General features: G+C 39.7%; 1 protein-coding gene across 2 annotated transcripts in view; it reads right to left on the bottom strand.

Annotated features, from left to right (window-relative positions):
* Nucleotides 1–2,052: 2,052 nt before the first annotated feature.
* The window catches only part of LOC126292056 (RAC serine/threonine-protein kinase), a 512,592-nt gene continuing 498,550 nt past the window's right edge, over nucleotides 2,053–16,094 (bottom strand). For both annotated transcript variants that reach the window (XM_049985860.1, XM_049985861.1), the window contains 2 exons: nucleotides 12,648–12,812; nucleotides 2,053–6,192 (listed from right to left, as the gene is read on the bottom strand). In XM_049985860.1, the coding sequence (XP_049841817.1) occupies nucleotides 5,932–6,192; nucleotides 12,648–12,812 (426 nt within the window). In that variant the 3' untranslated portion in view covers nucleotides 2,053–5,931. The remainder of the gene's footprint in view (nucleotides 6,193–12,647; nucleotides 12,813–16,094) is intronic.

The following is a 16,094-nucleotide window of genomic DNA, read 5'->3' as shown; positions in this document are numbered from 1 at the left end:
ATTACTTCCATGCCATGGCTATAACTTAGATGTTTTTCTGGACACACACACTTTGGCACGCTGGGGGAAAAAAAATCACAGATCTGAGCTGTGACACTGAGTGCAAACAAGTGAAATGGTTTTGCATTTGTCTCTTCAAAGTTTTTAATCAAGTTCACACCAAAAATAGAATGCAGTTTGTTAATATGCCTATAAAATACAGAAACAAAATCCACAGTATCTTTGAATTTTCAAGACATTACAGGTAAGCCTTATGCCATACCACAATCACGTGACTGAGTCAAAGTACATTAGCAAATAAAAATTCTGTTCTGTACATGTGAATGCTCACTCCATATGTATTGCTACTATGAGTATCATTAGTACATAGTTATAAAATGTAATCAATCCAATGAAAAGTTCAGTTCCTTCCATTTACTTACAATATGTTTAGAGTGAAGTAATATATGGAGACATCTTCAATAAAACAATGGAATTGTCATATTTCTATTGATTTTTCTTCTGCTCTAGACCATCAACTGATAGTGAAATGAATGCCTCCCTATTTTGTCATGTCGTGTGTCAAAAGACATTGTTACCATATACAGTGGGGCTTGCTCATATGGAAATTCTGCACCTTCTGTGGAAATACAGTCTACCTGTCACTGGCACTAAGGTGTTGAACCAAGCAGTTTGCACATCGGCCACATAAGTCAATACGGCTATGGCGACAAGAAGACAAGAATTGCCTCTACATTTCAAATTCTGCAGCTGATTCTTGAACCATTGCTCAGGGACCTTTATGAGAATTCAGTCTCATTGCAGTGCTTTGTCTTCCCTGGTGAATAGGAACAGCACAGTTGCTTCGTACCAGTAGGCCCTCAGTTCCAGAAAGAATTTTACTCATGTAAAAAATAGCTTCAAACCTGTTTACTATACAAATGAGTTCGTCATAATTCACTGAGTGCTCTCATTTCCAAATACTGGATCAATATAGACTAGGTATTTGCACATAGAACCGTGTATATGCCTAAAGGCAGCGTTAGGTCTCTAACAGTACTACTACTCTTGCTGTGTCAAATCAAACATAACATTACATCTCTCAATTTAAATAGATTATGACAAATATTTAAATTTGATTAATAATTACGTGAAATACTGAAGTAGAGTGCCTCATTTTCATCTTTGTATTTATTAACACACAGAAATGTTAATTAATGAACATTGAATTATACCTTTTTAATTACTGGTTGTATGAAAGTAAATTTAAATTTCATAAAGAAATGTAAAACGTGAAAAATTACATACATCAGTAATTCTGCTCAGTCTCTCTAATAATAAATGCGTTACTTTCTAATTGTGTTTTACATTTTGGGGGCAATTTTTAATTAATTGTGAATACTGGCATTTTCAAGTGATTATTTTTAATTACTTAACACATGAAAGATTTTATTAAAAAACCATGATTCAGTAATTCAGGAGTAATGAAATCACCGCCAAATAGAAGTGTAAACTCGGTGACAGGTGCACATGAAAGAATGCATATTTTGCTAGGTTTTGGAGAAAATTGTTTACATTCCAGCAGACCTCTCCTTACATGATTCGACAATTGTTAATTAACATTTATATTAAGAAATACGGAATTTAGATTTTCAAAATTTTTACACTACTCACTCAGCTACTAGCAACAATTTCATTAAGCTACAAACAGTTTATACTTACCAGCACATGGAAATCTGATCTTCAAATGGTTTATTCATAAGTATAATAAAGAGTAAAAAAATAATGATAGTGTTACAACAATGACTATTTCCAAATGCTATGGTAGAGCAAACTGTAGCTGTAGTCTGACCTTATGTCATATTTGCCATAAAGTGCTTTTGGAGTACAGTTCTTATTACTTCCTTTCCAATTTTGAAATACTTTATTTTCTGTTACTATTACAATGCTCACTCATCCAGATGAATACGAGTCCCACACATACGTGAAGTCAACTGCATTTGCACTGGATCTCCTCCTGTTACAAAATTTCCATTCCAATCTCCAAAATGAAGGTAAAAAAATTACAATCCATCAGGAAGAAAAAAAACTTTATTTATACATTCTTTTAGAATAACTAAGAGGAATCACCCAAATAGTCTACAAGCAGAACTTACAGCATTTCAAACTATCATCATTTCTTGCAATAAAACAGTTCATTATTTTCCTATTGAAGGCTAAAAGAAAACAATAGATTTCACAACAAATGTTATAACAGAATAAATAAATAAAACTTGTGACAAATAATGATAACAATAATAGTAAAGCATTATTGCCTTTCCTTAAATGCAGAATTTGTATTCTAATAAATACATGGTTTCTGGTTGTAAAACTGATCAATACCAGTGGGAGAGGGGCGTACAGATAACCCATTCTATGGTTTTATCTTGCTTATAGTCAAGAAATGTTTTTTACTAATATAAACTGCTGTCAGTTTCATCAGCTGCAAGGCTATCATTTCAACAACAAAAACGTACAATCTGTATAAAATGCCTGGTTCTACTAATAATTCACTGGGTTTAATTCTTTATAATTTTTATCCTATGCACAAAATCTCCCAAGTCTTCAAAGAAAACAGAATTTTAGTTACTGATAACATTATATTGCTTCCCATAACTACATTCTTTCACAGTGTGCACACTACCACCTTTGGCATGAGAAGAAACAACACAGCTAAGGCAAGTTGAGAAAATCATTTTTCTTAATTGTATCATCAAAGATCACCTACTGTGTAGAAATATGAAGCAGTCATACTGCACGTCGTCACAATAATTACAATGCTTGTTCCAGTTTCGTAAATGAGGATGATAAACATGAGTAATGTCTTTACATTTATTACTCCATCAACCAATTACCTATGAAACTTAATGGATATGACCATAATCATGACATTCTGTATCAAGATGCTCTCTCAAGCCCCCACTTGACATACAAAAACGATTAACATTTATAGAGCTTTAGTGTGTCCCTCTTAGAATTCCAACAAAACCTTAACTCAGCACTCAGCTAACAAAATTCATGTCTTAACATTACTACCCACTCTAGCTTATGATGTAAACACATTGCACAATGAAACAGTGGGAACAAAAATTAACAAATGCCTCAAAAAATGACACCAAATGAAGCAAAAAATATTTTGCCATCTGCTCTTACATTTCTCACACACAAAATAAAGTTTGTGCAAAGTAAGAAGAAGTAAGATGATCAACAAAGAGACATAAGCTTCATGCTAACAACTCACCACAACTAGTCCACTGCACACCTACAGTCAATGGAAAACAGGAAATTTCAGTAAAATGAGAACTTTAAAATTCAGTCAAAGAAACAATAAGAAGAAAATACAGGCAACATTTGCCATTTGGGTACAAAAAAGTATGACGAAATGATCAAGACAGAGAGGGCTGGCTTCATTGTATTAGAAGTATGTTGCTTATTTTTGTTATTATTGTTTCTCTGATCGAATGTTAAGGTTCTCCTTTTATTGAAATTCCTTTTTTCCACTCAAACTAGTAACAGAAAGTTGCATAGCCTATTTAAGCAGAGATGGCAAGATGCGACAAGAAACTAGTCTTTGAAAAAGCTACCTGTTAATTTCTAACGTACTTCACACAATTTATTGAATGCTACAGATTAAGGTACAAATGCATAGTCTCATCAAGCCACAGCAAATGGTTATACATCGACTTGACGTGGCTGGAAGCTTGAGAACTATGATATTTTTTTCATGTTTAAAAAATCAGATTTCCATATCCAGTGAAGGGAGTTATAGAGCACCACTTGTAATTTTTCAGCACTGTTACAAAGCTTGCACTTGTAGTGCTAATAAGACAAAACTAATCACTCTTTGCTATGTCATGTTTCTAGCCATACGATTCGGGTACAGCACTGGCACCATTTAAAACAGGGAAATATTATCCTTTATTCCTACCAGTCAAAATTTGCACATTTTTCACCTCTCTAAATTTGCCTAAATGTTACTGTCACCCTTTAAATATTATGAAAGACAGTACATACTATAAATAGGCAAGAAAATTTAAGTTTCAATAATACTTCCACCAGCAGAGAGAACTACTACCCGATCATTTAGCACACAATTGGTACATCAATAACATAAATCTACTTCTTACAAAATGGCCCAGAACTGAATGGTATAATCAACTTCTGCACAACAATAACAAATAGCTCTTTAAAAGGAGGAGCTGGATGTGTTAATGAGCTACCATCGCAACAAATGAAGTATCATTTTCAAGGTTTGACCTCTGCCAACACATCCAAAGAGTATTTAAACATATCTATAGCATATAACCACTTCCTTCACACTGGATTTTGTCAGAAATGTACAATATTCAATAGTAGAAGATAATTCTGGGTTGACTCACATTGGCTGCCTATTGTATGTACTACAATAGTGCCAATGAAATAGTGGTTGTCACATCCACCTATAGTACTCTTAAGATGACTTCTAATCCATGTATTTACAAATTAATTATAAATCTGTAAGTTCATTTGTATACAAAGATAACCGTGTTACTACTAATAGTAGCGGCTTCTCTGGTTGAGTGCGTAAAATCTTACATTCTGGTTACTGTTATCCAGAATTTATTCTTAACTGTACAACACAGGATTTAACAACATGATCCCCTTGCAGTATGAAAAAACTGACAGACATTTCATATCCAATCAGGAAGGCTTAGACTTAATTACCTACAGGCACACTCACGCAAACTGGTGTATCCCTTTGTACCTACCTTTGAATTCTAACACCAAAATCTAATAGGTGTTTATGGCTCATTTTGCAAAAACACGTGGCAGTCAACGTACGATGCTCCAGCATGTATTCACATAATGACTCATTTTGTGGTGTGATCTAAAGCTACTCATGGAAACTAACAAAATGGAATGCTAACTACACTGTCTCCAAGTACTTCATTCTTCCAAACCACAGTACGCCGTTAAACAAATTATCGAACTGGTTTCAGTTCTTTCACAAGGAAAGAACTAGGAGATACAAAGGGAGCCCCAGTGCAGTTGCCCACAAAGTATGTCCCTGTATTGCTTGTTAACAGTGCAATAAAACTGGTGAATATGCACTTGTAAATAAAAAGGAAAGAAACATGAAAATTAAGCCCAAAGAGCTTTGCTCACCTTGCACTAACAATATTGAAGTACTAACAAAGGTACCAAATTTCACCATTGCAAAGAGGCCAGAAATTTGTTTCTGGTTTGATGGACATTAAATTTACAGTGATAATTTAAAAGAAAAAAAGAAAGAGAAATGTACAGTCTGCACAATATGCATGAAATGACCATGCTTGAAATATAAAATGTTCTTACCAGCTGAAATCAACAGAATCCCTCTTAATGTATGTTATATACTACTTACTTACACACACACACACACACACACACACACACACACACACACACACACACACACACACACACACACACACACACACACGATCATGCAATGACAGACCACAAACTGGTCACAGTCTAATTATTTGCAGCCGTATCAGCGATCAGGCTCCATTTGCTTCCAGAATAGGGCAACATAGGTATTGCACAAGCAGACTCCTTTTCCTACCCCTATTGTCAATTTTAGTAAAAAAAAATCTCCAGAGCAGGGATTCCTAGAATCTGCCTACGGCCCGGTTCCGGGCAGCTACACCGGTATCCTACGGGTGTCGAAACAACCTCAGAGGCTCTGTCTTCATCACATCTCCCATTACAGCCCAACACTATCCTGATCTGTCACTCCCATACCGTGCACAATATACCGAGCTGTCTCTCGGTCCCCGGGAAACTGCGTGCGTCGGTTCAAAATGGGAACAGTGGCACAGGGTCCTTTCAAATCGAGCCCCAGAAAGGTGGAGTTCCTCTCGGAAGGGCAACGTCGGTGACCGCAGCACACTACTGCATGCTGGCCGCCGCCGAGGAGGAGGAGACAATCGAAGTGCCGGCTGTAGAACTGAGCATACTACTGCCAGTCAGGTCCTGGTAGCTGAACTGCGAGAAGTACGGCCCCGTCTGCTCCAGCTCTTCCGCGATGCTGTTCAGAGCACTGTCCGAATGTTCGGGTGGCGTCAGCTCCACACTCTCACCAGTGAACTCCGACTCGAAATACCGGGTGTCTGTATCGGATGTCACTTGTGGCTTGAAAGGTGGTTTGATCTGTAAAGACATAAATAATGCTGCATTGAATTCTAACTTATTTACCTTGTATAATGACATAAAACACTGTCTGTAATGGTATCATCATCTCTGGGATTTTTATTTACAGTGTGTGCAGGGCCATTAGACGTGCAGTCGACAGGGCTCATGTGGGAGGGTGGCAATAGTGGGAGTTGTGGGCGGGTGCTGTAGGAAAAATGCCAAGCACTGGAGGGCAAGTGCCGTTCTAAACTGAAGGTTATACTCATGTTTCTTGTAGATATTAAGTGGAGATCCTCCATGCCCACACTTGCATGGTCACCGTTCAAAACAATCTAGCGTTACCTCTGCTTTGGTTAGTTTCTAAAAAGAACATACCTGGAACCAATATCTTTTAAAATCTTTACCTTGACAAAGTGATTACCACTGAAACCTGTATAACTAACACATTTTTGTTACATCAGGCATTCCTCATTTACATGGAGCACTTTAAAACATTGTTGTTAAAGCCATCCATTTGTGTTACAGGTTCCTTGCGATTTCGATGCTTTCGAGGCGACACAAAACCAACTGTTTCTATGGTTCCTACAGCTCTGACACTTTCGTTTACAATTCTCTTTACAGTTCTCTTGCCGACACCACACAGTTCTGGAGCCCATTCTGGTGTTTTCAAATGTCAACAGTAGGAGACCTGCTTTCAAATTCATGTTTGAAAAAGTTATAAATGCGGTAAACAATCCAAATCACGTGCTTGTGAAACATTTTGATTTATTGCCACCACTTGACTTTTCTTTTAATCACATTCAAACATTTACAAGATACACATTCACAGCTATACTGCCGCAAGAAAAAAAGGAAACAAAAAAATTTATAGTTGAATGAATAATTCGGTTGTCGCGAAGTACAGCAACAGTGCAGCATGTAGGAGTTATTCTTGCTCTCTAGCGGTAACACTATGCTAAATGCTCAGACAGAGAATGAATATTATTGGCCGCCAGTGACTAGCGGAGGGGGATGTGCAGAACGGCTAAAAATTGAGCCGCCTTCTTATGTGACGCGAGCTTTTAAGTATAGATTGTGTCACGCGAGTACTATGTATGTTACAGGACATGCTTCTACACATCACCGAGCGAGGTGGCGCAGTGGTTAGCACACTGGACTCGCATTCGAGAGGACGATGGTTCAATCCCGTTTCCAGCCATCCTGATTTAGGTTTTCCGTGATTTCTCTAAATCGTTTCAGGCAAATGCCGGGATGGTTCCTTTGAAAGGGCACGACCGTTCCTTCCCAATCCTTCTCTAACCCGAGCTTGCGCTCCATCTCTAATTACCTCGTTGTCGACGGGACGTTAAACACTATCCTCCTTCACCACCACCACCACAAAAATTAAAGTTAATGCGGACAAATAGTAAAAACAAACCTATAATGCTCAAATACAGCATTTAGCATCCTGCTTGACAGTCACACCATTTAAGTACTTGGGCGTAACACTGCAAAGCAATACCAAATGGAACAAGCATGTGAGGATAGTGGTAGCGAAGGCAAATCGTTGACTTCAGTTTACTGGTAGAATTTCAGGAAAGTGTGGTTCATCTGTAAAGGAGACCGCATATGGATACTAGTGCAATCAGTTCTGGAGTATTGCTCGAGTGTTTGGGATTCACACCAGGTCGAGTCAAGGAAAGACAGTGAAGCAATTCAGAAGTGGGCTGCTAGATTTATTACCAGTAGGTTTGAACACCACACATGTATAACAGAGATGCTATTGAGAAAATTTAGAGAACTAGCATTTGAAGCTGACAGCAGAATGATTCTACTAGGCCTGCCTAACTACATTCCGTGTTAGGACCACAGAGATAAGATAAGAGAAATTAGAGTTCATACATAGGTATGCAGGCAGTCATTTTTTGCGAGTTGAACAGTAAAGGAAACGACTAGAAGTGGCACAGGGTAACCTCTCTCATGCACCATACTGTGGCTTGCAGAGAATGTATATGTAGATCTATGTTATAATGAACAGTGTACAGAGGGGCCGTAGAAATACTGAAGTACAAGAACAATTTAAACAGACAAGAAGAGGGACTAAAATTAGACAAGTTGTGGGCATCAGAGCTACATAAAATGAACAGTAACTCTTCTTCGCAGCAAGCTCCATAGCATACAGTGGCTTAAGTCGGTGATCTTACGCAGCAGTCTGGTGTCATCACGAACCGACCATTGAATGGATACATGTAAACATTTTAGTTTGTTGAGGCTGTTTGAGTCTGTAACTGCTTTGCCAATCTGTAGGGCATCTAATGATGTCTGTAGTGTTTTATAGAAAATTTTGCCTCACAGTCTAATGTCCATAATACAAATATTAGCAATATTGACTCTATACGTAACACAGAATGATGATTTAAAAATATATAAAAAAAAAACAGGAAAAACAGAGTATATAAAGAAATAAAACACAATACACTGAAAAATTCTCATCTACTTAAAGGAAGTCCAGTAAAAACTAACAGTAAATAGCACTGAATTCGGTGAACTAACACTGAAATTGGCCAGAACATAATCCCCCCAACACCACCACCATCCTTAATTATAAGTAAACACTTTTAGCCTCTTTGTATTGAACATGTTTGCTCAAGATTACACCACTGTCTAGTTTTGGCTGGTTGGTTGAGTTAAAGGATCTGAACTATGAGGTCTTCAGTCAGGTATTGAACCAGGAATAACTCTCAGCAGAAGGATACAGAAGGCAATCCTGGGTAGCCCAACTGTAAGCAAGATATCAGAAGACAGAAAGAAAATCAGGAGAAAAAGGAGGCGAGTGCGAAGGGGTAATGTGGGTGAGTCCATCTGTCAAGAATGCAGTTGGAGGTCTCCAGATGGTATGCAGTGAAGTTAAGGAAAGACAAAACTTTCAAAATGGCAAAAAAGAGTAGGCAGAATAAATAGATGTTAAGGGTGGGGGCCGGGTCAGGCAATGTCACTGAGCAAGGGCCACTGTGGGACACCTGGGCCAGAGCAGGTGGAGGGTGCCTCTCCAACTCCTCATGCAGTCAATGAAGCCAAAGTGCTCCACCTCACAGGGGTGAGCAGAAACCATCTTCACAGGTGAAACGTAAAACCAGGTCAATGGTTTTGGCACCGTCCGTCAGCATCACAGTAGCTTATCAAGTTTAAGACATCGCCGCAAACCACCCAAATTTGGGAGTCTAGCAGGATGTGGGCCACTGTCAGGTGGACACCACATCAGCAGTAAGGTGGGTCCTGACGTCAGAGAAAGTAGCTGTGTATCATCCAAACACGGCCAATGCGTAGCCCAGGAAGAACACTGGATTCCATGCAAGAAATGCGAAGAAAAGACTGCCACACAGTTGTAGTCTCTTTTATTGCTCTCAGTTTATTTGGGGAGTCCAAGATGAACCATTACAAGTTCCGCACATCCGACAATTCTGAAACTGGCATCCTGTCAGACAACATTGCCAAGCAGTTGGCACATCCATTCCCTGGGATCCCAATATGTCCACAAGTTCCAATGAAGTTAACTGGCCATCCAGCTTGATGAAGGTCAGAAAGAAATCCTGGATAGTCATGGCTAATGGGTGACAAGAGCAGCACTGGTCTGTTGTCCGAAGGCTGCTCAGGGAGTCGCCGCAGACTAAAAGCATCTTGCCAGCGCAAGAACAAGCATAGCTAAGGGCTCGTCTGATGGCCACTAATTCAGCAGTGAAGACACTGCATCCATTCAGCAAGGAGTGTAGTTCACTGAACCTTGTATGTGTGTATGCAATAAAGAGACCCAACAGCTGCTGCTATACTGTTGATGGCTTCTAGAAAGGAAGGGACACTTAATACAGAGTCCCATGGGACCTCATTCCCTTGAACGTTGGGGTTACTGTGGGAAGCGCCAACTCTAATCCAGAAAGTGCTGTGCAGCATCAAGTGGATGCGGTCTGGTCCTGGTGCTGTATCAGGGCAAAGTGCTAGGGCACTGAAGCATTCCCATTCCCTGAATGTAGCACTATAGGGCTCCAGGTGTTGTGAAGTGGAAGATAAGTGCAGTTTCTCAATCCACTGTTTAAGAACATGAAAGGTAGGTTGATAATTTTCACACACAAAGCCTCAAGAATAATGAAGATCAAAGTTTTCAGTTATGGTGTCTAGGTCAGTGTCAACAGCACCGTTCAAGGAAATACCAAGTTCACCTGCAAAGCACTGGTATTCAAAGAAATTAGAATCTTTGTCCAAACCTGTGAAGTTGGAGTATGTGGTCCAGTGGTTAAAACATACCATTCCCAGCATTATTAAATGGCAGACCTGGACATGGAGTCATTTAAAGGCAATGAAGTGCTTCATCGACTGATGTCACTTACAAAGTTGGAGAGCCCATCTATGATCACTAACGGCCCGAGTGATTTCCAAAGTCTACCTTCCAACAGGATGATCTCAAAGAATAGAGAATCGCTAAGTCGGCTTCCGATAAAATGACTGCTGTTGCATTCTGGACAGCCTCGTCAATGTCTGCATTTAATGTGGAGCTCATAATTACAGTGGAGATGAAACCCTCCAAGTCAGCATTCTGGAGAGCCCATGTAGGTGGACATGCAGGTGAGTAATGCTGGGGAGGGACGGGAAGATCAGGAATGGCTGCTACCACACAGGTCATCGTGGGCTCTCCAGTGAATGGATGGGAGAAGACCAGAGCTGCAAATAGAAAGATCAACGGCTGAGTAAGTTCCATGTGCCACAATGACGTGTGTGGAGGCTCCAGTACTAATGAGACAGAGGTCGATATCTGCCAGTAAGTTTTCGTTGTCTTTACTGCAGCCAGTGATCGTGGTTCCACCGCACAAAGGGTTATGGACATTGAAGTCAGTGAACATTAGGAAAGGCGGGGGGAGCTCATAAACCAATGCACACAGTATGTTCCGACGCACTCCACCATCGGGAAGGAGACAAACACTACAGATGGTAAAAATCCCGAAATGCTTCTACCTAAACAGCCAAAGCCCTCAAAACAGTATCAAGAGGCAACAGTTCAGTGTGTACAGAGTTCTGAACACAAGTGCAAACTCCACCTGACACACCATCATAATCGACATGATTCTTAAAATACCTTGGTAGCCATGAAGGGCAGGGGACTGTGTCATTGCAAACCAAGTTTCGTGAAGGCCAATTCAGGAAGTAGATGTCATAGATCAACCAGGTAGTGGAATAAACCACTACATTTCCACTGGAGAATCATGCTGTAAGTCTACTGTGAGGACGTGAAGGGTCCAAGCAGCAGGTTAGGTCTCAGGATCACCTGCTGCCACTGGCTGAGAGGGTATGCAGTCAAGACACAGGTTCTGAGACACGTTGTGTGGTAAGATCTGGAGCATCAGGGATTGCTGCCATGGCCACACAAACAGAACATGTGTGATTCAGTGGCATAAGGGCCACAGAAATTTCCTTCATCTTGGAAGAGTATTTCTTTTCGTGTTTCTTTTCTTTAGGCGGTTTGAGTTACTGTGAGGGATTCCTTTAATTAGTTTCTAGGGCGGAAGAAGATCGTGAAGCAGACTGTGGTTCCTTCAGTCACTGGCTCATATCTGACTGAAGACCGGCTGAAACATTTGAGTATCCCAAGGCACCCCTCGCTGGCGTGAGAAGCCAAATGAGGTATATGCATCTCCGACTGAGGAATGGTAGTCAAGCACATGCTCACAAACAATAGAGTTGTGAGCCCCATGAAGGATGTCTAGTTTTCTGCAACATATTTGGTGGAGTACCATGGAAGATAATGAACTGCTGATTAGTTACTCTCTTATGTGTATACATCTTATGTTGTTTTCTCTGCCTAACACTGACTGACTTTGTACAGCCAAAGTTGTATGTTAATCTTCATAAACGTAACAGAAATCTATGCATCAAGTCACTCATATCATTGATAACAGCCATAAACTGCATTACCATCAATGGTGACATCCTTATAAGAACATTTATTTTTATCCTGTTTGTATGGCATAGTTCAAAATCAAATCCTCCCCAAAATCTACCCCTTTCCCTAGATCTCTCCAGTCCTTTTCCTTCAGTCCTCTTCCTTCCCCTTCAACCCTTCTACTGAAGGAGGAGCCACTGGCTCCGAGAGCTTGCCAATTACAACCATCTTTTATGTATGTGTTCTGTCGCCACTTTTTAACTATCCAATTAAATTATGAAATCAAATCTTCTATGTACAGGGACATCAACAGGCTGAAAACATCTCATACCTACTGTTGTTTTCCTACAATTTTCTTCTTAGCACATTGTATTACAGTAAATTTTTGAAGATTATTGACAACGGCAAATATGCCAAAATTGCAGAAAACAGCTACAGCCAAATGTAGAAAATCATTTCAACGAACTAATATAATGTAATCAATCATCAAATAAAAAACGAGATTTAGTAGTAGTGTTACATTTCCATAACAAGAATTGAAAGTACTGCAGTGACAGTAGCTCACCTTCTTCTGCACAAGGTCATTCCAGTTTATGGAACGAAAGAACGGGTGAGCCATGATCTCCTTCGCATCCTCCGGCCCTCCACCGAGCCGCTTGGTGGGATCCTTAACGAGCAACCCACTTAGGAGGTCACGGGCATCATTGGAGATGCTCCGTGGGAAGCGTACCTGCATACAGGAGAAGAAATTTACACTATAATTTCCAAATGATGGCCAACAAATTGTTCAAATGATTTTGGCACTACTCATTTGCCTTAAATTCTTTCATTTCTTCACCACAGGAAAAAAAATCTCTTGATAAGAGCAGTATGATTAAAAAGCATAATAGACATACAACATTTTAAAATTACTGTAGCTAGAAAAAATAAACAAGGAAACAGATAATGGGCGTCAGACCTACAACACTGCCAAGCTTTTTGATAAATCCTCCTTCAAAGCTGCATTTTTCTTTTTAACAATAAAAACTCTCACACATGCATCCATTACTTTGTTCCCAGTCTCCAACGCAACTTGAATGAAAGGTTGTATCAGGTGGAACGGATGAGGGCAGTGAGATGTAACTACAGCCTGCATGAAGTAGGATGGTGCTTCCATGCCTTCCACGCAAAGAGGCAGAACAGCGTGGAAATGTGGAGGGGATGAGACCTGCGCATACACAGCAGCAAAGAGCAGGTAAACGAAGTCAAAGTTACTGAACTGTGGTGCTGAGAACAACAATCAGTATAATTTGCCTACGGTATAATAAATGTTAAAGCTGATTTCGATTAATCATTATAAGAGAAATCTTGTTTCACACCTTGACGACATAGCGTTCACTGCTCCACAGCTTCTACATGTGATGTTGGAGGGCAAGAACAGCTAACACAGCTTTGTGAAGACATCAAGAACAATTTTTCTTGAAATGACAACTGTCAAAAAACAACAAGGTTGTTCAAACTGCTTGCAGTAACTGCCATTTTCAATTTGAACTGTATTATAAGAAAAAATCTATTACACAATAAAATAAACTTCAAGCAGACACTGAAATCATTATATTTGCTGGACAACTGCTTCTACTGATGGAATTTTTAAAAATGGGTATAAATTGTACATGTTGGTGTGCTTAATTGTAGTTAAGTGTAATCACTGTGCGTATAAGAGAATTACTGGTAGAAAAGACTAATGTAAAAGACTGCTGTAAAAATGGCCAGTATGCTGACATTTTTCACTGTCAGTGGGCACTTTGAGTGTAAGCTAACTCTTCAACATTACAGTGAGGCTCTGCACTTACAACTCACTGAACAGGCAAGCAGTTAACTGTTTTCTGCAAATAACTTGAGGCAATGCTGACCAATAATATCAAAAACCATTGATATTTCGACAAGTAATAATCTGTCATTTTATGGTATTTTCCAGTTTTTGTCTTGAAAATGACAGGGGTTTACCTGTAGAAATATCACAGTCTTTGATAAATTAATCTGGCCACAGTCTCTTGAGTTATTAGAGCACACAACACGCTGGGGAAAAGGCTACACTACGTATACAGTATGTATACAGTTGATATGTAGACAAACCCATTTTTTAAACCACAAGTCATTAAAACTTAGAAATATTATTACTTTACTTTGTTCCAAATTCTATGTCATACTCCACTATCTCTTCTAGTCTATGTCCAAACCATCTAACTGTAAATTTATAATGACAGTTTCAATCCTTATATTCATCTTCACCTCCGTATCAAAATCTTCTTTGTGATGCTTTTCAGCATGTCGCACTGACTGTGCCCATACTGAAGAGATGCTTTACTGCCGAAGTTAATTCCATGGCATTACACTGACGGTGATACGTGGGTAACCCCAAAACTCTGACCACATTCATGTGCACGAAAGTCATGTTCATACATTCTGTTGTGCGATTTATACTAGGGTCACTCCAAATGAAATGCGCATTATTTTTGTAAAAATACAGTTTTCTTTCTGCATGTGTGAAAGTTTTACAGTGTGTAGATACATCCTTCCCGCTTGTTTTCAAAGTTAGTTCAACCTGTTCCCACAAGTGGCGCCGTCACAGCATGTCTTCAAGATGGCTGCTACACTTGACGTTTGTCAGAAGCAACATGCTGTCAAAGAATTCCTGTGCTGTGAAAACGAGACAGTGGGAAACATCCACAAGAAGGTGTATGGAGATGCTGCTGTCAATCGCAGTACAGTTAGTCAGTGGGCAAGCACGTTATGTGATGAAAGCAGGCACAGCAATAATGAGGATTGTCCTCACAGCGGCAGGCCGCGTGCTGCACACACTCCAGACAGTGTGCAGAGAGTTAACGAATTGGCGACTGCTGACAGATGCATCACAGGGAACGAATTGTCACACTATGTTGGGATAGGGGAAGGAAGTGTTTGCAGAATACTCAAAGTTTTGGCTTTGAAAAAGATTTGTGCCAGGTGGGTTCCCAGGATGTTGACAGTGGCTCACAAAGAAACAAGAAAAACGGTATGCAGCGAACTTTTGGAACAGTATGAGAATGGTGGCGATGAATTTCTTGGAAGAATTGTGACAGGTGATGAAATATGGCTCCATCATTTTCCACCAGAGGTGAAAAGGCAATCAATGGAGTGGCATCATGCAAATTCACCCAAGGAAAAAAAAAAATTCAAAACCACACCTTCTGCTGGAAAAGTTATAGCTATGGTGTTCTTCGATTCAGAAGGACTCTTGCTTGTGGAGGTCATGCCAAGTGGAACCACCATAAATTCTGATGTATGTATGACAACACTGAAGAAACTTCAAACTCGACTAAGCTGTGTTCGACCACATCAGCAAAAACAGGATGTTTTGCTGTTGCACAACAATGCACGGCCACATGTCAGTCAAAAAACCACGAAAGTGATCACAAAACGTAGATGGACAACTCTGAAACCCACCTTACAGTCCTGACCTGTCTCTATGTGACTATCATCTTTTTGGGAAATTGGACAACTCTCTTCGTGGAACAACGTTTCAAGATGATGACTCCTTTGTGCACGCTGCCAAACTGTGGCTCCAACAGATTGGTCCAGAATTTTACCGTGCAGGTATACAGACGCTGGTTCCAAGATGGTGTAAGGCAGTTGAGAGGGATGGAAATTATGTGGAGAATTAAAATATTGTTCCTAAAGGACGTATCTACACACAGTAAAACTTTCAAACATGTGGAATAAAATATGGATTTAAAAAAAAATAGTGTGCATTTCTTTTGGAGTGACCCTTGTATAATTAATGAGCTGTAGGAGTTCAGCCAAAGTCACATTTATAATGTGAGAAATATTTTTAAGCCAGGGCAAAATAACCACTTTCCTGGTGCATGTTCTTGATAACAGCCGATTGATAACTCGCATGCAACTCGAAGCAATTCTGGCAAAAATTGTTCATTCATATTTGAATGGTAGACACAGAAAAACACCTGTTCACTCTCAGGAACAAAACCAGAAA

This window comes from Schistocerca gregaria, chromosome 9, assembly GCF_023897955.1.
Source record: "Schistocerca gregaria isolate iqSchGreg1 chromosome 9, iqSchGreg1.2, whole genome shotgun sequence".
Taxonomy (NCBI): Eukaryota; Metazoa; Arthropoda; class Insecta; order Orthoptera; family Acrididae; genus Schistocerca; species Schistocerca gregaria.
The sequence above is the reverse complement of the archived record's forward strand: the minus strand, read 5'-3'. Positions and strand labels throughout refer to the sequence as shown.